The sequence below is a fragment of the Phalacrocorax carbo genome, chromosome 17, assembly GCF_963921805.1.
Source record: "Phalacrocorax carbo chromosome 17, bPhaCar2.1, whole genome shotgun sequence".
In the NCBI taxonomy this organism is placed as follows: domain Eukaryota; kingdom Metazoa; phylum Chordata; class Aves; order Suliformes; family Phalacrocoracidae; genus Phalacrocorax; species Phalacrocorax carbo.
In genome coordinates, this window is record NC_087529.1 from 802717 (window position 1) to 827636 (window position 24920).

General features: G+C 50.7%; 2 protein-coding genes and 1 long non-coding RNA gene across 3 annotated transcripts in view; 1 reads left to right on the forward strand and 2 right to left on the reverse strand.

The window, feature by feature from the left end:
* GUSB (glucuronidase beta) lies at positions 1 to 12093 on the reverse strand. The gene is made up of 12 exons (XM_064468264.1): positions 11834 to 12093; positions 9918 to 10106; positions 9277 to 9458; positions 8609 to 8751; positions 7908 to 8095; positions 6813 to 6965; positions 5754 to 5932; positions 5231 to 5377; positions 3967 to 4051; positions 2223 to 2399; positions 1488 to 1623; positions 1 to 226 (listed from the first exon to the last, which is right to left on the reverse strand). Exons 1-12 carry the CDS (start codon positions 12068 to 12070, stop codon positions 69 to 71), a joined length of 1974 nt encoding a protein of 657 aa, XP_064324334.1. The 5' UTR covers positions 12071 to 12093; the 3' UTR covers positions 1 to 68.
* Positions 12005 to 24920, forward strand: part of LOC135316147 (uncharacterized) — a 20810-nt gene continuing 7894 nt past the window's right edge. Inside the window, exons 1-3 of the long non-coding RNA XR_010375584.1 lie at positions 12005 to 12536; positions 19052 to 20071; positions 23440 to 23639. This is a non-coding gene — a long non-coding RNA (uncharacterized LOC135316147). The remainder of the gene's footprint in view (positions 12537 to 19051; positions 20072 to 23439; positions 23640 to 24920) is intronic.
* Positions 13812 to 23619, reverse strand: LOC104039638 (argininosuccinate lyase). Its single transcript, XM_064468265.1, has 16 exons — positions 23557 to 23619; positions 21327 to 21521; positions 20281 to 20364; positions 19909 to 19965; positions 19151 to 19248; positions 18418 to 18495; positions 18032 to 18109; positions 17553 to 17605; positions 17055 to 17117; positions 16722 to 16836; positions 15962 to 16046; positions 15728 to 15787; positions 15366 to 15449; positions 15020 to 15100; positions 14539 to 14645; positions 13812 to 14052 (listed from the first exon to the last, which is right to left on the reverse strand). The coding sequence occupies exons 1-16, from the start codon at positions 23566 to 23568 to the stop codon at positions 13908 to 13910; spliced, it is 1395 nt and encodes a 464-aa protein (XP_064324335.1). The 5' UTR covers positions 23569 to 23619; the 3' UTR covers positions 13812 to 13907.

A 24920-nucleotide genomic window follows, 5' to 3' on the forward strand; every position in this document is an offset into this window, starting at 1 on the left:
TATTATTTCAACAGAAATTTAATGAACAAGTTCAGCACAGTAGTACCCAGCCACTATACCTTTTGATTTCATTTTAGAAAGAGAGAGTGTGATTTTATTATAGGAGGAAGACAGCTTGATTCATTTGCAATCTTCCAGTATCTTTCTCTAAGAACAAATGCAGCAGATTTGGGCTGTCGTTGGCGGGTAAATATTCCTTTCTTGTTCCCCAAAACACGTGTGGTCCCTGTAGAGAAGTTATAAAATAAAGCAAGTGTGTATAAAATGCTCTTATATCCGCTACTGTGAACTGCTATGATGTATGTACTAAATCAGGTTAGGTGGAAGAGACCTATGCACTTTCTTCTACACATAGTCAGGTACAACGGGGAACTTGGCAGATGTAATTTGTGTCATCTTGGCAAGATTAACTGAAGTAACTGAGCAATACAGCTGCAGTTCATTGTATTTACAACTGTTAAGTTGATGACAGTTAATTTGGGCGTGCCTGTTAACTTGATCAGTATTATATTTACAGAAGTTCCTTCTGCCATTAGTTCCACCTTGAAATTTTATGGTGAAAATGTTGGTTACTGTTTGACTGTACTATCCTTTAGTGGTGTCCATATCCTTTTTGCCTATTTTAGTTTTCATAAGAGTCCAGAAAAATGATCACAACATGTAAAGATTCTAGAACTGCATATGCTTATGTGAACTTGTCCACATTTTCTCCGTCCTCCTATTTGAAACTAATACTACTTTTCTGGCTGCTTCTCTGCGATGACTTAGTTTTCTAATACCTATATTGGTGCTCTACAGATTATTCCTAATGGTGTTTCTCTGCCTGAATTTAACACTGACTGTTCACCACCCTAACTCACTGCAGGTGGCACATACATAACTGGTTCCTTACTAGGTCTCTTTCTGCGTTGTAATAGTTTAATTTCTGAGTGACTGTCTGCACTGTGGATTTAGCGCCCCATACTTTCTGAATGCACTTATTTATTAATAGTGGATGGAGTGCCATCATAGTTGTCTACTAGAGTGGCATCTGGTCCTCCTTTGCTAAGCCTCTATACCAAGTTAATAATACATTATTTAAGGTGCTCTGTTACTAAGGGCAGTTACAGGTGAAATATGAAGCAAGGAGATGCATCACTAACAGCTGACTGAAGCTTTGAATTGAGGATGGCCAAGAAATAAAGTAACCTGGCTCTGCTTCCCTTGCATTCTGCCCTAGTGCACAGTCTCATGTTCTGGGTAGCATCTTTGCAGGTGGGACATCTAGGAGCTCAAGCTGGGGAGAGAGGACACGTTAAGTACAGGCAGGACCTTCCCTCCTGGCTCTGGTCACGCTGGACTTTGTCACAGAAATCAGCTGTGCTCTATCTCGGTAAGCAGAGGGCCCTTTTGACCTACACTACAGTACAATATTCTTTGTGTATAATAAACAATTTTAAACTCATAGGGAGGATGGGGAGTTATTTAGAATATAAATACAAGCTTACCTTGATTAGTCATGAAGTCAGCAAAATTCCATATGAGCTCCCCAATCACATACTCTTTCCTCTTTTTGTCAAAAACAGAATGGTACTCTTTTAGCATAGCTTTCTGATACTCCTCACTGAACATAAGAGGTGGATCCTACAGCCAGGAAAAAGAGGTGGCCTTGAATTAAGGTGACAGTTAATCTCAGCAAAGGCTCTGTAGGTTAACCCCCTATTTGCTGGGGACGTGCTTCCTGAAGACAAGCTTTACAGTTGCTTGGTCTTTTCATTGCTGTTGCATTAACAATGGCTATTTAGTGACCATTAGCACACACAAAATACAAACATAATGCCAGATGTACTTGTGGGGGAGTCCATTGTTCTGCTTGGCAGTGCTGCTTTATCACGATAGGTACAGGAGTGCCACCCCTTCTGTGCAGGACAGCATCATGAAATGAGTGTCCAGGCTCCAGTGTCTTCCAATTAAGCATTTTCTACAAATGCAAAGTAGAGATTTCAAAGTGCTCAGTGCTTTCACTCAAAGCTATAACCTCTTTAGGCAGAATCTAACCTTTGTTAGTCAGTGGCAAAGCTCACTGATTTCAGTGGAGGAGAATTAAAATCCTGGAGTCTTCTGGACACTTCCAGGCTAATGCATCTCAAAACTAGGAAGTCAGGCTAATGGTACCCATCTCTTCTAATTACCTTGTAAGAAGAGCAGTGCTTTTTTCCATCTAGGGTGTCTATAACACTTACACTATGAAGCCCAGGAACCGCGTCCGCTCCATATTCACTCTGGATAATGGGTTTTTGGTAGGCTTTATACCAGTTCTCAAACTGTGTAGTGAGTTGTAGAGGAATAACTTCCAGGTGGCCTGGGTCATGATACCAGGAGAAGTAGCTATTTACGCAGATTACATCCACATAAGGAGCCTACAGAAAACAAGGTGAGAGTGTTTTGTCTCAGAGCTCAAAGCAGACAGCCTTCACTCATAAAGCTAAATCCTTTTGGCTCATTTCATGGAATCCAGTTTTATTATATGTAGAATAAAGTCTTTTTCCCCATCACTCAGCCCTCCCAACATGACATCTTTCCTAGAAAAAAAGCAGGATAAATTTAATAAGCTAACAGCATATTAATTTGGCATTTTTCTTACAGACTTAGGAAGTCACGGCAGAGTTAGACAAGATCAACCCATTTCATCCTCAGGTTTGTTAGAAGTTTTTGAGTTTCCATGATGTCTATGGCTTGCTGGTACATTTAGATGTACTTTTGAGTATTGGAATGTGATTATCAAGTTAGTGGTCAAATACTTTGACTAGCAGCTAAATTTGTGCATCAATGGTGCAATACTAAGCATTCTCCAAGTTATATGCCATTTCTACCACATGGACAGTATGATAACAAGGCACAAAGCCCACTAAAGATAAAGTGATGTCATATGTAACTTGTTCAATGTTCTCTTAACATGTTTTGTAATAAAAGAAAAAAGTTCTAATATCACATCGGTGTACGAGATGTGTTATTTGGTTTTGGTTTTCTGTATTGTCTCAGACTAGTCAGAACATGCTAGTGGGGATGGGATGTCAGAGTCTGTGTGTGTGCCTGCTGAAACAGCAATATCCAAGAGCAGATCCCTGCTGGGCTCCTTCAGGACTAAGGCCACCAGGTTTTTCTCCTGGGGTGGGGAGGAACAGACCTCTGAGAGTTACAGAAGGCTGTTCCTGTTAATTGTGGGGTAGTTTAAAATAAATACAGTGTAACCTGTGTCCCTATGCAGGGACATGTGCTGCTAATATGTACCTACAAACTCACCTGCCAGCAGTGTTTCTTGTGCAGCAGTGGCAAGTACTATAAAGCCATCTTGAAAAATTAAAAGTGACATAGGGACTACCCTGGAAGCAGATTTATGTGTGTTAAAGGTCCTTGGTTCATGCTGTGGCCAGCTTAAGGCACAGATGGCCAAGAAAAGTGCCTTTTGACTATTTTATACAGCTCTAGGACTTCAATTATGAAGCTGGAAGAGCTTTTAGATGATTCAGCATTAACAGACATCTGCCAAAGAACAGCTAGAGCAGTTTAAAGCAGGAATTAAAGCAAAGCTTCCTTCCTTTAGACTTCTACAAGGGCTGTTAGCATTTTAAAGAGGTTTAAGCTTTGGTTTAATTGCAAGTGAAAATCCTGAGCATTAGTAAACACAATGAGTGGAACAGCGAAGTATGATGATGTTAATAGAATCCAGGGGTCTGATCCTGCATATTTCACTCAAGGCAAAGAACTATTCTGTTACAGATAATTTTTTTTCAGCTGGACTACAACTACAGGATAAGGTGCTTTGTACTAGAAAGAAAAATATAAGTGGTGGTCTACCTCTCTCTGTTAAATATGTCCAGTAAACTTGGGGAGGCGGGGGGAAAAGAGCAGTTTATGAAATGACAAGAAAAAGAAATTTAATGTATGAATTTAAAAAAATAAAGCTAGAAAATAAAGTAAACTTACACCACGATCAAGAGCGTAATTAGCATCTGTCACAAAGGTTACTGGTCTGGAGGGATCGAGAGCTTTAGTGTGAGCTATCACTGTCCTGTTTGCAAACAGTAAAGCAAGAGTTCAGCAACAGCATGGAGAAGCACAGCCCCATTTCCCCAAGCTCTGTCCTTTCAACCCTGCCCCAGGCATTTGGAGCTGCTTTCGATTTAGCAGGCAGAGTATTTTTAATTAAATAGTGCAGGATACTTAGTGATCGTCTGCTATAACATGCCTGCAATTCTAGCCAGTTCTGCAGGATTATAAATATCATGGCAGAGACCTTTATCTGTCATGAAGTTGGTTGCTATCCCACCTGAAAAAAAGAGCAGAAGTATACTAAACGCAGGCATGTTAATTTGGCTGTTGGTGCCAGCAGCTTGCAAGTTGGTGAAGGGATGGTGAGTTTGGTCATGGAAATGGGAGAAGGGTAGCGGGAAGTTTCTGAACAATTCTTGGGCTGTGTTTCTGCAATAGCATGAGCCCCTAGCCCTACACCACAGCAGGCAGAGCAGTCAAAGGTTGGCCCCTTTTGCGGAAACCCTGAATGAGGAAGATGAGACACAATGGGAGGGTCAAGTTCTGCTACTACCTTGACATTGATCCACCACCCTCCTGCATTCTGAAGAATGTAAATTCACAGTTACCTTTTAATGCACCTACAGCTACTAGGGACAGTCTGCCACCCCATTATAGAGATGACTCTTGGCTATCCAAAGCTTAAAACTCTTTAAAAATAAAACCAAAGGCTCTGTAGGTACTAGGAACAGTGGCTTTGAAGTGGGGGTGTCACAATCCCCTGCAGAACAAATGACTAGCTCTAACTGAAGAACCTTGTCTTCAGAATTAAAGGCCAATTATTTTACAGCTTCACTGTAATTTTCAAATAATTTAGCACCCATCTTCCATTGGTAACAAGGAATAAACCTGTTCCCATCAGGTCTGCTTTTGCTTGACCCTTAGGTCAAGAAGAGATGGTCAGACCAAATGGACTTGTGGTAGTTTTGCAGAGCCCTACTGGTTCAGGAACAACAGGCTGAGACTGTTATGCAGTTCTGGGCATCAGTTCAACACATGCAGCAGTTACACTTTTAGTTTGTACCTGTAGGTACTGTTTTAGCGTTCCCAAAAAATGTTTGCCCTCTCTTTACTACTTCTCTGTGCCATCCCAAAAGGAAGAAGATGCATATCTGCCACGATCCAAGCCTCAGCTCTGGGTACAAGCAGAAGCACTTACTTGAAGTAGTAAGCTGCTGGGGGCAGCTCCGATGCCGGCTCATTGGCTACTGACCACATCACAACTGACGGCCTGTTCTTATCCCTGCGGATCAGCTCCTCCATCACAACAAGATGATGCTGCAAGGACTTGTTCCCAAAGCTCTCGCTTAAAGACAAAAGGAAGTGAGACCCAGTGAGGTGAGGGCATAAAATCCATCCTCTTTGCTTTTCCCTGTGAAAACTCAAGCTTCTGGGGTATATAAGCACAGCTCAGCCTTGATGTGGAATATGGCTTCTGCCCTATTTCCCCAAAGCCCTCTGCACAGTTCGGGGCTGTGGTTTGAGCTCATTAATTGAATCAGACCAAATGATGCGATGTCCACGTGGCAAAATGCCCTCTGGTTGCCCAACCTCACTAGGCACACGTGGTGCAACGGGCTGATTTCTAAATAGAGCAAAGTACTTCCATTATCAGGACAACTGGCGCTGTGGCAGGGATGAACATAGCAAGAAGGGGAAGGGTCCTTTGAGTGATTGCTTACGGCATTTTAATCCCCACTGCCGGGCACTCGTCGATCACCACGATGCCGTTGGCATCACACAGGTCCATGATCTCCTCAGCGTAGGGGTAGTGGCTGGTGCGGAAAGAGTTTGCGCCCAGCCAGCGCAGCAGGTTGAAGTCCTTCACGACCAGGGGCCAGTCAAGGCCTTTGCCACGGATCTGGTGGAGGGGGGAGAGACATCACACCCTGTCACGCTGCTGGGCCTGGGCTTCTCCTCACGCATTAGCTAGGCACCACCGCTTCCCTGCTCAGTCCCAGAGCATTTCCAGCCCCAGGTGCATTTCTAGCTGACTGCGCCACCTCTCCTTTCAGTGTTTGCCTTTCTGAGAGGCACTGCCACATGCACGCTCAGAACATGGTTGTTTGGAGAACCAGAGGGCATGGCAGTTGCAACCAAGCTGCTGGCGCTGCTGCTGCCGTTTCGGGGAGCCGCTCTGCCCTGCCTGGGCTGCCTGCTCCCTCCCTTTCACAGGTGTTATCCATGAGGCGGGCTGGGAAGGACAGGGTGAAGGAGGGCCCGCAGCGGCGGGGCTCTGTGCCTCCCTCTGAGGAGAGCCCGCGCTCCCGGGCCCCGCGAAGGAGGCGCGCCCGCCACCCCGCAGCGCGCGGCTGGGCCGGGGCGGCTCTGCCCCGCGCGGACGGAGCCCCTGCCGCGGCTGCGGGGCCGCCCCGTGGCCGCGCCGCGCCTCGCAGCCCTGCGGCTCCTCCGCGGCTCCGACCTCCCGCCGGAGGCTGTCGCCGGCACCTCCCGGGGCGGGAAACCTGAGACACGCTGACTGGAAGCCATGGCTGGGAGAGAGTTTAGCTCCTCAGCAAGGACACCCGGGCCTGCCCATGCGCCCCGAGAGGATGGCTATGGCAGGACTGGGCATGGTGTCCCCTTAATGCTGGTAAAAGCTCACCCTGGCAGCTCCCAGCCTGGGAGAAGGGTGTGAGGAAACAGCCCCTTGGAGTGGAGAGGGGAGGCAAGAGCAGGCGCCTCAGTGGCACAACGCAAGGGGCCATTAGGTGCCCCCACCACAGGTGCCGCACACTTACATCCGCATCTTCGTGCTTATTGACGCCGTGGAAGTAGAAGGGCCTGCCATTGATGAGGAACTGTGTGCTGGTGACGTGGACGGTGCGGATGCCGACCGGGAGCGTGTACATATCCTCCAGCAACACCCCATTTGCCTGTGCCTGCATTTTCACCTGGTTTTCCAAAGGGGAGACAGAAATGACGTGCTGGGCTTTGCAAGGATGCCCTGTCCTCCTTCCCACTTGTCTGTAAGGGCTATCCTGACCCCTCGTCCATTTCCCAGCCCTGCCTCGGCACTGTGCCTGCTCCTCGACACTGCTTCATCTGATTCTTGTGGTCCCCATGTACCTCCTCAGGGAAGGAGAAAGGTCTGACTAAACAGAAAACAGAAATCCAAGCTGTGGAAGTTGAAGGATGAAGAATGAACCCGAGATGACCCTTTTTGGGCTTGCTCACCCTAAGAGCTTCAGTTTCTTTTCCACTTGCTCTTCTGGGCCATTTCATCCTCCCAGGCAAGACAGCGGTACACATTTCCGCCCTGCACCTCGATATCAGGCAATGACTGAAATGTCAGCTGCTCATAAGAGATATGAACCTGAGACCCTGGAAACTCACAGCATCTCCATCTGCCCTAATTCCTGCATCTAAACATCACTACTCATCAATTCACACAGTCTTCCAGGCTCATGCTATCGACACTGAACTCTTGTCTTGCAGAGTGGGAAGAACGTTCATTGCATTGCAAAGCATGTGGAAGAGGTTAGTGGCGTGCTCCTCAGAGACTCTGCTTTTGCGATATCTCCTCCCCTGTATTGTCTCAAATGGTCCTTTTGCAAGGGATGGAGGGGGCCCTAGATATGAAAGGCAAGTATCTGAGAGTGTGTGCGTGCACTCCGGGCATGCTCCCCTCTTCTCACCAACAGACCTTTCAGTTCAGCATCCCAGAAGCTGGCAAAGCTTGATTTGATTACTTTATAATTGACAATGCCTCTCTGGTCACATGCACAGGATCCATGAAAGAAGATGAGTATGGAAGATGGACCATATGGCAGTTCCTTAACCCCACCAGACAGTCAGAGGAAATATGCACAGAAAGGAAGAAATGTCGCTGTTACCTCTAAGGAGTAGCGGTATCCAGGGTTCTCGTGCATCAGGTAAGGCCACCAAAGATTTGGGTTCAGGACTTTTAGCTCTCCAGCGGTCCCATTGCCCATAGCAACCACTTCCCCTTCTTGGTCACGTAAACTCAGGGACAAGGAGTAGAGTGTGCTGCCAACAACCGATACCCGGTATTGCACCATTGCTAGTTCAAAGGAAACAGAAGACAATCAGAGGCTGCCATGAAAGGAAAAATGCATGCATCATGTTGGAGGGTTTTCACATAGAGCAGCATTAAAAAAAGAGGGAGATGTAGAACAAGTGTGGCATGAATTGAGTATGAGAAGCATGACCTGTCTGTCTTGAGGTCCAGAAACTTCCAGCAAGGTCTGCCAGTCACACAACTCTGTTACTTAGAGATAAAGCTGCTTTAAGTGGCAGGAATACTGTCCCTACTGAGAAATTCTACTTTGAGAAACACCCGATCATCCTTTCACTTTAACAGTAGTCTCTTGCAAGCACTTCTTTTTTTTTTCTTATTACTCTGAACTCTTTACTGTATTCTTGCAGCTGCTGAGCTGTGCAATAGATCAGCTCAGGTCCAAGAGAAAGCCACTACGAAACAAATTCAATCAGACTTTTGCAGGATATTTTCTCTGCTGCCCTTGTTATCTCCATTTGGAGCCTGAGGTAGCTGCTGTAATTTTTCTGGACCTACCAACGCTCTCTGATGAGGTAGTTGTCACAGTAATATCATCTATGTAGACAGAAGGAGTGGTGTAAAGCACAACCGGGCGATGGATCCCAGCATAATTAAAGAAATCAAACCTGATGTTCTGTACAAAATAGTTCTTGGGATACCTGAGTGAGCAAGACAGGAGAAATGTCATGAAACATAATGTAGCCAACAGAACTGAAGGCAGCATATGAATGCTAGCAATGTAAATTAGTCATTTAAAAATAGATGCTAGCTGGTATAATAGTCTTTACAAGAGGATGGATCTATCTCTCAGTAGTGCTACTGCTGCTGCACTGCTGGGGACTACCAGTTAATAAACATCTAATGCACTGAATAGGTTTGAGCCTTCAGGATAGCTGGTACTCGCAGTTTCCAGCTGAACTCAAGCATCTCAGATCTGCCACTGATTCAGCTTGGCAAATCACTTAATCTCAGTTCCCTGTATATAAAATAGATGCAATAACTCAGTGCAGATTCTTTATAACACCAAAGCTTAAACTCATCCCTGCTTGACTGGTGAATTTTGGCATAAATACAACCTATGCTTTCAAAAGTTGCTTGGAGGGTCTTATGAACCAGCAGCTGAATAAATTCTCAATCTCTCATCCCTGAGATAAGCTCAGCAGTACAGCGCTTTAGCAACTCACCTTGTTTTGTCATTCATGTACTGAATTGACCCCGGAGGCAGAGTATGGAGAGTCAGAGTGTTGTTGAGAGCAACAGTGATGCGGCAGGGGACCCCTGGGCTGCCCTGGACAACGCTGCTTATATCTGCTTCAAAAGGGAGGTGCCCCCCTTCATGCTCCACGACTTGCACTCCGTTGACCCACTGCAGGAGAAGATACCTATGAGCCCAAGAGGCAGGGCTACTGGGGTTTTGTGGCAAGCACAGCAGGGAGAAGGAAAGGAGCCCGGCAAAGGGCAGTCGGGATTCCCAGTGACAGAGCCTCGCTCTGGACTCTTACCCTTTGAGGGATCAGTCTAGCAGCCCTTCCTTTACTAGGAGCTAGGTCTGGGTCATATATAAGCAAGTGTCACTGAGAGACACTCCTTTGGGCAGATCCTGTTGCAAGGATACGTTTTAGTTACTAGTCCTGATATTGGAGGATCAGAGAAGAGACACTTGGGAAACAGCCAAGTTCTTGGCTGGAGGAAAACAGCCAGGAGTTAAGAAAATAGCAAAGTGATATAAAATCTAGGCAGAGATATGTGTGCTGAGGAAGTCATAGGACAGATTTTAGGGCAGCATGACTTTGGAAGCACACGGACGATTTCCCATGCAACGTACCACAATGGAGTAGTAATGGGCACTACCGAAACGGAGCACCACTCTGGTGTTGAGGTCATCCTGAAGCCAGCGGGGAGGAAGCAGTACCTCCTTCTCATACCAAACCCAGCCGATGTAGTTCTCCAAGCTGGGGTCTTGAGTGATATCGTTGAAGCTGGCAGGCACTGGCATGTCAATAACAGGACCACTCTGGCAGGAATTGCAGAGAAAGGGAGGGAACAGAACATTTTAAAAAAGACAAGTTTTACTGTCTTGGCTGTCTAACCTGTATTGCTGGAGGTGCCCTCTTCCACTGACAGCCTTACAATCCCTTTGCCAAGTAGAAATACTTGGGAAAACCTGTTTAGAAACTGGTGTGGTCTGTCACAGGTCCTGTACAAGTCCTGCTTAACATCAGGCCGATGAACTTGCCAGTTCCTCCAGGAAGAAGCTGCTCATATCTTTTTCCCCTCCTGATTTTATTAATGGCTCTGATATTGCAGAATCAGAAAAGTGAGGGGGGAAATAGCAAATGCCCAGGTCGCTGTTTCAGCCCGAGACTTCCCACAAACTGCAGTTTCCCCTGCACAGTTCTAGCTGTTTGGTGAGCAATGCTGGTGGTGTGGTGTCAGTTCACTGGCTCAGGGTGCTGCTTGTCAGGCTAAGAGCTGTAGTAGGAGGGTGGCAAGAGTCACAGATATTTTGGGCAGATGCCCCAGGCAAGGTCCATGGAGACTGGGATGGGTCCAGTCTTCCTCACTCCCTGGAAGCAACATCAGTTCCTCAGGATTACAACAGAGCCAATTCACTTGCTTATTTTTAATATAAGGATTATAGGCAGGCAGTGTCAAAATACATTTAATGTTGAGGGAACCGGATGCTATTGCAAAGTAGAGCTGTTCATTTTTAGCACCTGCTGCACTTGTGATGTTGCTTAAATGAGCGCTGCAGCAGCGCACAGCTGCAACAGCTTCCCCTTTCCTACGGAAGCCTTTCCATGGAGAGCGGAACGAGGAAGATCTGGCTGCCCGGGGGTGAGCACCACATGTGCAGCTGACTCAGCACTGAACCCAGCCGGCACTGCAGAGAAACTCATAGCCCTTACCAGACATCAGAAAATCCTAGCAGGAAAATCCATGGACGATGAAGTGGATTTTCCAGTATCTGATAAAGGACAACCTTTGACTGGCTTGGCCATAATGTGTGTCGCCTTCAGGGAGATTCTCTAATGTCTAAAGTAGGTTGAATGTACACATCTAAGCCTCCCTGTGGGGGGACATAGTGCAGGATTCCTCTCCTCTGGCTGTCTTTATGCAAAACTTCTAGCAGCATAGTGTCTTTCAGCTCTTCTCTCCTTCCACAATTTGGCAAAAAATTGGCCAAAGGGCTAAGATAGAAATGATGAAGGACACATACATTTTATGCATAGAATACACTTCTTTCTTTCAAGTAAAGGTGTTAATTTCATAACGGATTTCAGTTACACTAGAGCACGTTTATCTGCACTCAGCTACTTTGGAACAAATAATTCAGGAGTGCCCTTTGCAGGCATGTTTTTGGTTATTCTATGCTGCGGACGAACAGCCAGCCTTCCTTTTGCAGCACAGCGATTTCTATGACAGCTAAAGCTGGCTGCCGTTCCTCCAAATGCTTTCTGGCTACGGAGCAGAAGCGGGATAATCAGAGACTGCTGTTTTCGTCGCTCGGTAATTAGACAGCCCCTTAAGAAACACTCCTCGTAACGGCGGGGCTTCGCGCAGGGCAGGAGGCAAAGCGCAGCCGCTCCGTGAGCCTGGTGGGGTGGGAGGGGGCACCGGTGCTCTCGGAGAGAGGGGAACCCCGCTTTGAGGGGGCCCTCCCGGGAGAAGAGGAGAGCCCCTCCGCCGCCCGCCCCGCCCGGAGAAGGGCCGCCCCCGCCGCGCCGCGCCCCGCGGTACCTGCCGGAGCGGCTGCCGGTACCAGCGATGCACAAAGCCCGCGTCCCTGCCCGGCGAGAAGTCGGCGCGGAAACTCCAGACGCCGCCGAGCTCCTTCCGCTCCCGGGAGGGGGTCTCCCGGGGGTACAGCATGCCGCCGGGCAGGGCCGCCGCCCGCCCCAGCGCCAGCAGCAGGAGCAGGCGGCAGCCCCCCGCCGCGCCGCGGCCCACCCCGCCGCCTGAGGCTCCCGCCGCCATCTTGGTTGTGGGCAGTGCCCGGGCGGCGGCGGGGCGCGGCGGCGGCGGCAGGTCCCGCCCGCCACAGCCGGCACGCCGGGCCGGGAGGGGCCGCTGCAGAGCCCCGCCGGGCCGGGGGCAGCCGCGGGGGGCGGCGGGCGCTGCCGGCAGCGTGGTGCAAGCGCACCCGGGGGCGTTGGGCTGCGTCCGGCATCGCCGGGTTTCCGCGGGGTTCCTTTATTTAGTTATCTATTTGCTTGCTTTTGTTCCTTCCCGGAGGCCGCCGTTGAACGAGAGGGCAAGAAGTTACTGGAACCGGCAGCGAGCGCCGATGGCCGGGCGGCACCCTGGGGACCGGCGGGAGGGGGAGCTCTGCATTAGGAAACCACGCCTGGGCTCATTTTGCAGCACGGTGGCGTTTGCTATTTAAACCGGGACCCTCAGAACTCTGCCAGGAATAAAGCAGGACGGAGAAAAGTGTCGCCGGGTAAGGGAGGAAGGCAATGCCATCGGCTTGATTGTAATTTCACAGCGCATTTATTAGTAGCCTGTGTTGGTTTCCTGGATGAGAGCGTGTACTTCCATGTGCAACATGCAGCTGTCAGTCACGCTGCATCCGATCCGATTCCAGCAGCAAGAGCTCAGTTTATTGGAGGTCAGTGAAAGGCTTGGTGACAGGTGAGGCTGCCGGAAAGGTGGCAGGTCAAATGGTGTGTAGCAGTGACTGTGAACTTTATTCAGTGAGAGCTTGAGATGTGATAATCTGCTGAACCCCCCTTCTGTTTTCAGTCAGCAGGGCCCCACATTACTCAGCACTGACCCCCAAGACACTGAACAGCGGCTGCTGGGAACAAGCCAAAGTCTGTTTGGCTGAGTCCTGTGAAGGTACTGATGAGGAACGAGAAGATAGAAACAGGGAGAAAGTTCACGCGAGGAAGGAAAAGAACTGTGAGCCAGGGAGGAGGAGAGAATCCTTTCTTCTGAACCTGTTGGTGTCACCCCTCCACCTGAATTAAGCATACATAATGACTTCCCTGCCACAGCCAGTTTAGCTGGAAGGCGAGGCAAATGTAGTAAACCAGAGCACACGGCAGTAAGCAGCAGGGGACTGAGGAACTTCCTGGCCTTTCATTCCTCAAGTAAGACTTTTCTTTGGTCTTTGTTCTGACTTCACCCCTGTAAGGACAGGAGGGGAGACGGTAAATGATTTTCGCAAGAGGCAACAGCCCTGTAATGCCAGGGAGTCTTTTAGGCCCTCTGCCCCTGCTAGGCTGGAGCGAATGAGGGCACGTGTCAGGCTGAGGGAAGAGCTGGACCTAGGACCATGCAACCCTGTGCCTTGGTGTAAACTGGAGCCAAAGGTGGTTTTGTGATGGGCTGGAATGACCTGTGGGTTGACCTGCTGGGCAAGTCCTGCCTAAGGCTATGCAGGTTCCACTGTCAGGTGGTGAGGAGATTTCTTCTCCTGCCAGAAGGCAGGCAGGGAAACTTAACCCTAGGAGGAGGGCGCTGATAGCTGGAGATGTGGCATGTGCTGCAGATGTTGTACCAAGCATCTCTCTTTGTGGAGGCACACAAGCCTCCCTCAGCGCACGCACTGACACTCGGGCTGCCTTCTACCTACCAGCCCCCTAGAACTTGACACCCCGTAACCCAGCTCCTCTGCCGGGGTCACACACCAGTGACCATTTCCCCAAGCCTGCCGAGGGCTGAGGAAGCCCCGCTCGCTCTTGTCCCTTAGAAGAAAGACGCAAGACAGGAGTTTCAGTGAACTACATACACCCAAGCATTTATTAACTCCAGATTAGCACGATAGGCACAATGCTGCATCCATGGGATATCTCCCCACACTCTAAGCTTATTCCTTATGCCTCTTCATCAGCTCCCTCAGCTGCTCAATCTGGGCAGTCACACTGCTCTTGGCGGTACCACCCATGGCTGTGTACTGCTCCACGCTGTTCACCATGTTGAAGACCTGGGAGACATCGCTGCCAAACAGGGGGCTGGGGAGGCAAAGAGAAGAGGTGTCAGTGGAGGGCGCTGGGTGCCCTTTGCTGGCTTTACATGCTCACTGCCTGCAGAGAGGGCGAGGGAGAGGAGATGGAGCCTTTTCCAAGGGGAAAGGCCTCCTGCAGCCCTGCTTCTGCGCTTCTAGTTCCTGGCAGGAGCTCCTTGTGCAGAGCAGTCGGCTCCAAGGGGAGAGCGAGGGAGTCTGGAGCCGGACTCTGCTGGAGGGCTGGTGGCTCCAGGTCAGGGCATGAGTTTCTCCCAGTCCCTCCCCTTAGCTGCTGCCCATGCTCTGCTGGAGCTGAGTGGTAGTGATGTTGTCCCCCTTCAGTTATTTCAGGCCCAGCAGCAGCATTGATATTGAGGGCAGGAGGATTCTGGGGAGCTGTCTGGCCCAGGAGTTTTGGGGAACGGCACCCTAAGAAGGGAGGCTGATAGCTGCCTGTTGAGTGGAGTCCGGGCAAAATAGCAGTGATACAAACCTGATGGTCTTGAGGTCATCCTGGCTGAGATTGTTGAGGGTGACGCCTTTAGACTCAGCGAGGCGGACGGCCTTCCCAGAGGCATTGTGGGCTTGCCTGAATGGCATCTGCAGTGAGAAGCAGAGGCTGCAGTCAGTGACCAGGCAAGTGGGGTGCAGCCTCAAAGGAAGAAAAATGGATGTGCTGTCTTGTTTGGGTTGCTTGTTTTCACTTAGGGTAAGGCCATGCGAATCCAGGTTTTCTGGGGTGTGAGGAGGGGAGGCATTAGGAGGTAAAACTCCACCTGCAAATTACTACCAAGTCCACCTGGCAGCAGTTCCACTACTTGGGATACATGTAAAGAATGGGTTTCTAGCTTTTGTGTTTGTTGACCCAGACTCATCATCACCTGGGGACAGAACAGAAGGCCTCATCTCAGGCCCTCGCTGAGCAGTATTCTGCATCCAAAGAAACCAGAGCTGCAAGCCTCCCCGATACTTACTCCTTTACGAACCAAGTAGAGAGCCAGATCAGTGGACAGCATCTCAGGGCTCAGAGCCTTCTCCATGTTCTCCTTGTGGATCTGCAGAGGGACAGTCAAAGGAGACATTATCATCAGCTCCTCCTTGGGGGACACGTTAGCGGTCACAGCGAGGGGACTTCATCTGGAAGGGACCTGGCTCCAAAAGGGCCCTCCGACCCCCTGAGCCATCATGGAGCCACCATGAGGACTGTGGGTGAGCCTCTGAAGAGCCTTCATCTTAGGACCAGCCTAGAGCTCCCTGACCTGCGTTACTCAAAGACTGTGCTGCCCAGCCACACTCAATAGCAAGAGGCTGAGGCCTTACCTGGAGGGTAGAAATCACTCCAGTGGCAACCTGGAGCACAGCATTCAGGGTGTCCACAACATCAAAGACAGCCTCCTTGTCCTCCTGCATTAGAACAGGGATGGAAATTGCTGTAAGTCAACCCGATGCAGCCCAAAAGCCCAATGGTCTGAGCAGCCCAGCCAGCAGAACAGGCACATCATCCCAGAGGCTCTGGCTAGAGGCCAGGGTGTCCGCTGCAGCGTGCTGTGCCTCAGCCCCTTTCTCAGCATCCTGCACACAATCAAAATCTGTGCAGGGAAATGGAGTGGCAAGACTGCTCAAGAGTAGAAGCCAGCTGTGTCTGCTCAGAGAGGTGGTGTGGAAACTAACATCTGTTTTACCTGCAGATCCTTGTTGTAGGTGCTTGGAAGTCCTTTGAGAACCATGAGCATAGCAGAGAGCTGCAGAGAGAAACAGGGGAGGGCGTTAGTTCTAGGAAGAGAAGGACTTTGTCCCAGCAGAGGCTCAGAGCCTAGACCGGGCACATTTCTTTTCACAGAGGCAAGAAGGAGGAACATTCTTCAGCCCTAGTATGAGCAGCTTCTCCATCCTGCTGCCTTCTGTAGCAGGCTCACCCGTCCAAACACTCGTCCAGCTTTGCTGCGGATCAGCTCCATACTATCGGGGTTCTTCTTCTGAGGCATGAGGCTGCTGCCAGTGCTGAAAGAAAAGTGCGTAGAGCGTAACGGTGAGCAAGACCCCAGTCCATGCAGTCACAGGTCATGCAACGTACTGGCCCAGCCCTCCAAAGGTGATGAGTAGGTGCCCCTTCCCTGGACACCTTTGTAGGGTGTCGGAAAGCGGTGAACTAACCGGGTTTCTCACGTATCCTAAAGCAGAGCTTTTGGTTTTGCGGTCTTGTCTGGGGCTACCACAGAGTCCTGCCTCTCAAAGGGGCAGCAAAAAGGAGGCTTCCCCCCAAGCCGTTCCATAGCTGGTATGAGCAGGCCAGCCCAAGTGTTGCTGTGGCCTCAGAGAGGGAGGGCTGTGGCTGTGCCACCCGGCGAGACAGGAAGTCTGTTAGGACTGCAAACCCGGCTAGTCAGGGAAGGGCTTTGGCAGGCATTCCCAGCAGAGGAGGAAGTTCCCTCTGCCGGCAGTTGCTGGGGAGGAGTGTCTGCTGAAGGCAGGCTCGGTTGAGTTCCCAGAATCAGAAATAAGCGGTCATTGCTGAGGAATGTTCACCCTAAGGCTGCCTTTCTGCCAGCCTTTTAATGCTGTGTCAGCCGTGTGCAGCAGGGTGACCCCAACCCCTGCCTCATTCTCCCAGGTGAGGATAGCTGAGGAGGAGGGACTGAGGGAGAGGGGCTTTCTGCCCAGAGTCCACGGACCTACCTGTAAGCATCAGAGAAGGTTAGGAAGCCAAACTCGCTGGTACTGTAGATGATGAGATCTTCGGCCATCTTGCTAAGGTGGATCATCATCAGGGTGGCCATAGAGAGGAATTCCACTGCAGAGAAGGCAGGAAATTGGGAGGTGAAAGAGGTGTTGGTTTGCCTGACAACCCAGGGAGCCCTGAGTGGGGTTTAAAAACGAGCAAACAGATTTTTTGCGTAATTACTTCCTAGTGAGGGATTTCAGGTCCCTTAGTAAGGGAGGTGAGCTGGGGAGGCCTCAGAAGCCTACTTCTAGAACTGCGGTGGGAAGAAGCGATCGAGTTGTGCTTACCCACAAAGTCTCTCTCGCTGACGGCATCCATGCTGTTGAAGGTGATGGAAGCAAAGTCCAGCTCTGTAAGGAAGGTGATGGGCAGAGGAGGTCAGGCTTGGCAGGACTGGAGCTTGAATGCAGCAGGATGCCCCAGCATGCAGGTGACTGGGAGCCCTTAAGGCGCCCCAGGAACACAAACACGCGGAGCGAGCTTTTGTTATTAGCCCCAGGCAGCCAGTGTGCAGCAGAGGTGGATCTGGTTATGCTCCCACCCTGCAGGCATCTGCTGCCCCATAGCAGTAAAGAGCCTTCTGGCTTATTGAGTCGCGAGGAGCTGCCTCCCACCTGTGTCACTGAGCATCAGATCATATTCACTTTTTGGATTTATTACCCTCCACCCCTGTGTTAAGGTGCTGCAACGCATCCCAGATCACATCAAGACAATGGATCGGTGCTTCCCCAAGTCCCAGACATTATGAGTAGACCTGTGCCTCTCAGTCATGGGGAGACACCTACCACTACGCAGAAGCTCTCTATCGATTCCCAGTGGGTTGCCAGCCAGAGCACCGCTGCCAGGGAAGAAAGAAACACAAGTCATGCGTGATACCCTGCACACTTCAACCAAAACCTAGCTCTAGCAGGCAGTGGTGACACCCCTCCGAAGGCTTCCCTCCCCCAGTTCAGTCTCGTGTCACACAGTGTGGCCTGAGGCTCAGCAGACCCTGAACTAGACCAGAAGCTCTCTTCCAAAGAGGAAGGTTTGCTTGATGAAAGCCTGGTAGTTCTTCATTTCAAGAAGGGAGAAGAACAGTACCTCTGTGGCAAGTGTCTTCCCTTTGGAACGGTCTTCTCTTTGGTGAGAGAAGCAAGGCTTGTGCCCTAGCAGCTCTGCAGCGCGTGTGGCGCACACGCCACAGGGGTTCAGGGGGTATAGAGATCTGCCTCTCAGCCATTTTTGCAGAGCAAAGTGAACTTACACAGAAAGTAAACTTTACCTTCCCAAAGGCAAGACGTTGATCCTCCTCTTCACCTCTCCCAGGCGCTCAGAATCACGCATCAGTGCAAAAGCATGGCTAGGAAAAAACATCGTGACAGATGAAGCACCTGAAGTCAGAAAATGCCACAAGGGCCAAGAGGTAGCTGTGGCCAAAGGACGGAGCGTACGGGGAGTCAGCCTCTACTGCCCGCTCAGCGCTTGTGGCCCCGGTTGGTCAGAGCCACGCAGGGACACAGGGAGCTCCTGTTCCCGGTTGCAAGGCTACCTCTGGTTTGTCACCAGCCCGGGCTGCCCCCTGGGAGGACGGTGCACTTCTAGGCTGCAGCTGAGCAGGGCCCCAAGGGTGGAGAAGGCTTCCTCCAGCCAAGTGTGAAAGGTGCTTACCTGAGCAAGAACTGGCTCCATCTGATGGGCTGAGCTTTCTGCAGGTGGGTGTAGCCAGGGAAGATAATATCCATTTCTCTGCATGTGAAAGGAGAGAAAGAGGTGAGCAGCAGCTCTCAGGATAGAGGGCAGTGGCAGGTGCACTCCAGGGCTTTCTAGCAAGGTCACAAAGAGAACTTCTTGAGCCTGTGTCATGCTGAATTGGACCTATGTCTTCCTCTCCCTGTCACCTGCTACCTAAGCGCACTGGGCACAGATCTCTCGATCTTCCAGAGTGGTGTGTGTGCCCTCGGCCCCTCTGGAGAATTGCCTGGTACAGCAATCCCTCTGTGGCAGGCAAAGATTCCCCGTCCACCACTGGTTTGGAGTGTGGGGTGTGAGGAGGAGAGTTAGACAGGGCGCTAACACAGCTGAGCTTTTCTCATACATAGCAACTTGAACTGTGTTAGAGTTCCTGACTCCTTCAGATGGATTTGGTGCCTTCCAGAGTCTTGTGTGGATCTGCCACCTCAATCCCTTTGCCAGGGTACCCTGGGAGGGAAGAGGAAGGTCTCTGTGATGTGAGCTGCGGACAAAGAGGGTCTGTTGTCTCCCTGTGCTGTCACACACTGCCTGTCTGTAACTTCCTCCGCAGAGGACCCTGCTGCTGCCCGGACTGGTGTCAGTCCAAGAGCAAGCCTAGAAGACTCCGGCCCCTGCAAGGCCAAGGCCGTGGATATGGAAAAGGACTTACGCAGCCGCACGTTCCACCAGGGCCTTAACGAGCTGCAGGAGGTGAGTGGAGATGACAGAGAGGGAATTCTTCATGAAGAGCTTCAAGTCAGTCACAACCTGGACAAGACCAGCCACAGTCAGACAAAGCAGAATGTGACATACTTAGGGACCAAATAGTGTTTAGCAGAAAGCCCTGGTAGAGTTATCCCCTCCTTGTTCTACGGGATGGGAAGGGGCATTTTCCTCCCGCCACATGTGTCCCTGCTCACTGATCGGGGAAAGCCACTGTATCTTGCTTTCCATGGACAGGATCAAAGCCCTTTCTTTTCAGCGGACTTTTGGGTATTGTCAACTTTGGATCAGAAAATCCCCAACTGACACAAGTCAGTCATCAGTAGAAGGACTGATCCTGAAAGGACAGATGGCACCCAGCCAGTAAAGTCACCGTTTCTGTAGGCCTTCAAAGGGATGTCATTGGAAGTCTGTGGCCTTATACCACCAGGAAGCAATGACAGAATCCCAGAATGCTGGGCGTTGGAAGGGACCTCTGGAGATCATCTTGTCCAGCCTCCCTGCTTGAGCAGGCACACCCAGAGCAGGGACTCTGCAGGGCCCATTCCCCTGCGCGGATGAGCCACTGCCGTGTCACTAGTTTAAAGCCCTAGGGATTACATGCCGGAGAGGGTCAGGGCACGATGATGTAAAGACATTTGATGAAGGAACTGAGGTAGGGGGAGGAATACAGAAGGAGAAAAAAGCCAACAGTTCTCTACGTACCTGATCATTCCTGCTTCTTCCAGTGTGCAGTTTCCCAGCTATGTCTCCAATCAGCTCCTGAGGACAAGAAGAGGATTTCTGTCAGCATCTCGGTAGTCTGAGGAGGAGAGTCCACATGAGTAGACCTCCACCCTGCCTGGAAGGGACTCAGCTCTGGGATCCTGTGAGTACCCATGGGATCCCTCCTGGGGAAGGGCAAGTTTGGGTTCTATCTATGTTTGTGCAGCGCCCCTTCCACAAAAGGGGTCTTGGAGACACTCGATTGTGCCACAAGGTCCGGAGGAATTTCACTGTGGGACCAAGGCGCGCGCACTTAACGTCAAGCGGATCTAGCTACAGAGGGATGGGAAGAAGAGGTTAGAGGACCCAAACCTTTAGTCTGCGTTCGTTGGCAGTGTGGATATCCTCATCGCTTTTCTTCACCACAAAGGTTCCTTTAGACCATTCCTCAGAGATCTACAAACGTCAGCAGAAACACCAGTCAGCCACTACTGTTACCCTGCTGCGCGTGGGGGCTCCAAGTGTCCCCAGCAAATACCAACTTCTGCCATCCCAATGGAAATCAAAGTGTTAAGCCTCTGCGAGCTCTGGCATTACTGTTCTTTCAGGCCGAGGCTGGCTGCTTGCCTTTCCTGATACTCTGTACTGCACTTGGTGGGATTCATCTCCCTGCCCACGATGACCCAGCAGTGTTACGGCTATAGGAGGATTTAAGCAATGCAATGAAAAAGTGAGCTGAAATGTCAGTGATTGCTTTAGCATTGTCCACAAAGATCTTCCTATACAAACATTGTATAGCCTCACCATTGTCCATGGTGGGTGAGCAGCAACAATGGATATTTAAAAAAGCGCTTAGCTGCTGACTTCTCTTCACCCCTATACAATGCTATGCATTGCCTCCTACTAACCCAGGCAGCCAGACTCAAAAGGATCCCGAGTGCCAGCAGAAAAAGAATATTCCTAACTCACCCTGAAACAATTCCTCGTGACTGTCCAGTCCAAAGAGGGTGGGTGGGCAGGGTCACACTGAGCACACCTTGCCGAGGCACCAGGGCTGCCATAATGAGCACTGACTATGTGCACATCAGGGCTTCAGGCAATCACTGGGGCTTGTCTGCTGGTTTGCATCCTGCTGTTGGCCTTTGGTGCCATTAGCGGGATGCAATTTGAGCATCGATCCCCTGCCCAGATGCCTCCAGTGTCCCAAATGCCATACACATGGGGGCTGTCATGCCAATGATTTAGGACAGCACTCCCTTTCTCAGAACACTTCATGGCGTGACTAACCCTAAGGAATAGGACATGAGGGCATTTAAAGACGCTTTTTAGGAGAGCAAATCAGGGAGGCTACTACAGAGCCTGTCAGGTAAGAAGCCATTCCTTCCGCATGCGTGACAGTTTGTGAAGGAAATAAATACCTTTTCCAGGCCACTCAGGATCTTCTCCAGATCGGTTTTAGTTAGGATCCCAGCCTTCTCCAAGGCTTTGGCATAAGCCATGCTCCCCTGGATGTCAAATTCATACAGCCTCTGATCATAGGTAATGGAAGCGTTGAGACTCTCCATGATCGGATCCGTGGTTCCAGTGAATCTTCCTCCCCAAAGTTTATTCCCCTGAGAGAGAGGAAGAAGCAAATTAAAGAGTCCTAATAACTTCTATGCATGTACCATCCAGTGATCTGTTTATCCAATACAAAGGCCATGGTCAGCTATGTCCTCTTGATGTGGTAGCACTGACCAGAAAGGCCCCTGGACTTCACGACCTTTGGCAACGAGCTGAAGAGGTGGAGAATGTGTCACTGTCACTAGCACGTCACCCTCGAGGCGTCAGGTCTGGCTCGGGATCCCTCCGAGGTTCTCCACCTCTGCAGGGAGTCCTTGCGTGACTGTCAGGCATGAGCTGCAAGACCAGCATGGATTTCTCTTTTGAGGCAGCTGCAGGTCAACAACCCTTTGGTCGCCCTTTGAAGGGGGGCAAGAAGTAAAGTGGTCGGTAGGGAATATAGCGAGAGCTGGTATTATGTAGGTCTTTAAGCGGTTGAGCTAATACAGAGATTTTTCTCTGATTTCCAAAGAGCTCTAGGCCAGCACAAGCCTCTCTGTGAAGTGTTTGAAGTTACCATTTGAAGCATCTCCAGAGCCCACGGTGTGCTTTCAAGCCTTGGCATAAGATTAGCATAGAACTGGTTAAGGTGCAGACTCCAGAAAGGGAGGTCTGGGAACCTTTCGGCATCAGGAATGTTCAGAAAAATACATCAACAAAAGAAAGTTTTAAAACACATAGGAACAAAAGTTGTTTTTCCACCCAAACCGAGATTCGTGTAGCAACCTCGCTCGCTGGAATGTGTCATCTACGTAACTACTTCACTGGGTGACCAAAGGCAGGTACGCAATCCCAGCTCTGCATCGCAGCAGGGTGCATGTAAGCTCTTTTTCTGCAGTGATTCAGAACTGAGTGGATTCACTAGCTGAGAGCCATGTATGCCGCTCGGTCAGCTTTTTGCTTGCCCAAGCAGGACGCCCCCTGAAGCCCTAACTCCGGCAAACTTGTGCTGAAATGGGTAGGAATTTTACTCGTGGAGCGACCCTACAACTTATCCAAGATTTGAAAAGCAACTCTCCAGCGCTAGCAGGCGCAAAAAAGAAATGGGAGGACGTTTAAAGGGAGGGCCTAACTAAGTTGCCACCACAGAGTGGAAAATAGTTACGAATCTACTTATTTTTTTCCACATCCCTGTCAGTCTCTTCCCATGCCGTGCACTGTGACTACCATGGACAGCAAGAAGCTGGCGGGACGGTTGTGGCACAGCAGCTTATCGGTGCCAGGGCTTTGTCGGTCAGGCAAAGCGCTGTTGGGTAGCCTTAGAAACTCTTTCCCTAGCGACTGTCTCCACACCTCTGGCGATCCCTGCCGAGACACCACGCCTGAGAGGACAGCGGGAGAGAGCCTACAGAGGTGAGGGTGTAGGCTCACCTTCTTTAATATCTTTCAGGCAGCTTTGTCAGAGATCTGGGGGAAGGCAGAGGGGGAATCAGAATTGAAAAAGCAGTGTGTTAGAGGCCCTCAGCGTGCACATGGTGCCCGCAGGAGCACGGCACAGGGGATGCTAAATTAAAGGCCAGTACCAGAGGCTAAGCACTTTGATGGGGAACGGGCGTATCTAGGTGTACCTTCAGTATTACCAGTCTCCAGCAAAGTAAGAGGTGGGTCAGCAGAAACATTGCAACAGGTACATTTGCAATCAGGAAATCAAACTGAAAGATCAACCGTAGCTAGCCACAGGACTCTGGTTAGAGAAGCAGCGGGTGCAGTCCGACAGCTGATGGGCGCGTGTCTGCAACCCAGAGCAGAGGCCAGGGCTGCGGGGGCCGTTCGGAAGGCAGAAAGCGTGACTCGCTAAGCCGACTAGTCGCATCGCACCTACTGGGCGGCTTCGGCACAGGGAAGGGTTTGCACAAGCTGCTGTAAGGTACCTCCTGCCTAAACGCAAGTTGGCAGGAATGAACCCCGTCTGTTATTGTTCTCTCCCAGGCAGAGGGAAGACCCCGGAGGAAACGGCAGGGACTTATGTTTCATAAGTTGCCCGAGCTCGCGTCCGCCAGAGCACCCCCGAGACTACCCCTCCAGTGAAGCAAAGTTCACCCTCACCTCGGCTGCCATTTTGGTCGACGTTTTGCTCGTTGGTGCAGCGATCCCGGCAACTGGTGCAACCTGCGGAACAGCGAGCGGAGGTGAGGTGATGCGATGCTCCGATGCCGGTGCCGGCCGGTATCCCCGCAGCCCGGCCGGTATCCCCGCAGCCCGGCCGGCCCCGCTCACCTGCTCCGCAGCGCAGCCCCGGCTGGTCGCTCGCTGCTCCCCGGCCCCGCCGCCCCGCTTTTACCGGCCCGGGCGCGGGGCTGGCGGCTGGTTCCGCCCCGGCGGGGCGGGGTGTCCCCGGCCCGGCCCCGCTGCTCCCCCCCCGCACCGCCCCGCGGCACTGGGGCGTTTCTGCTTTGCTTGAGGGAGTGTGCTGCTGCGGCGTATTTTTCTCTCTGTGCACTGTCAGAGGCCCGTGCGGGAAGTGCAGCTTTCTTTTCCCTTTTTGGCTTTTTCTGTCCTTTAACCAGCCCTGTTGCCACAGGACTGTAGGATATTTCAGGTAGGAAAGGTCCTAGTCCAGCTGTCGTTCCTATGTTCTTCTCTGTCTACAGTTCATCCCCTCTCTAAGTTGAAGATGAAGTCTTGGGACAGTGGGATTGCATTTTAGAGCGTGCTGCTTTCTGTAGCAGAGAGGACACAGGCAGAGTGGTGCGGCTAGCATCAGGCTGCGCCTGGCTACCGAGCCTGAATGAGCAGCTACCTTTTGCAGCTGGGTTTCCAGCGTGCTGCCTTCAGTATCCGTCCAGAACACGGCTCAAACTCTCTATCTGGATTCATTGCCAAATATTCATTCACTGCTTCTCATACGTTTCCCCTTATGATCAGTTTTCTGGGGTAATGACCCTGGTCCCTTTCAGAGTTCCGGGCTTGAAGATGCACAGTGTCATGCTGTCTACGTTGAGAAAGTTCTTTGAATCACTTTGTTGCCAGATTCCTTCCTCTTCTAAAGTCCCTCCATTTGAATGCTGCTCTTGACATGTTCCTCTTTTATGAATGTCCTTGTCCTGGTTCTGGGCTTTGACAGGAGGTTGCTTGAGGATTTGGCAAAATATTAAGGACTAGACTTACGTCCAGAATGAATGATATACAGGAGGAGGCTTTACCTCATGGTGTTTGGGATACAGGCTCACATGGCTATGTGGAACATGCACAACCCATGCAAAGATTGTACCTCTTTCTGTCTGAAGAAACTCTACAGAAATTGCCCAAAGTGACAAAGGGAAGGGGAAGGGTGTCCAAGGCACTGCAGCTAGGAGGGGTTAGAGGGCACCCTGCTGGTCCTGGCACCTCTCTGTCAGACACCATTTGTGACCCGCAGGGCTAGAAAGAGGAAAATGGGAGCTCTGAGGCACTTTCAGAGTTCCCCTGTA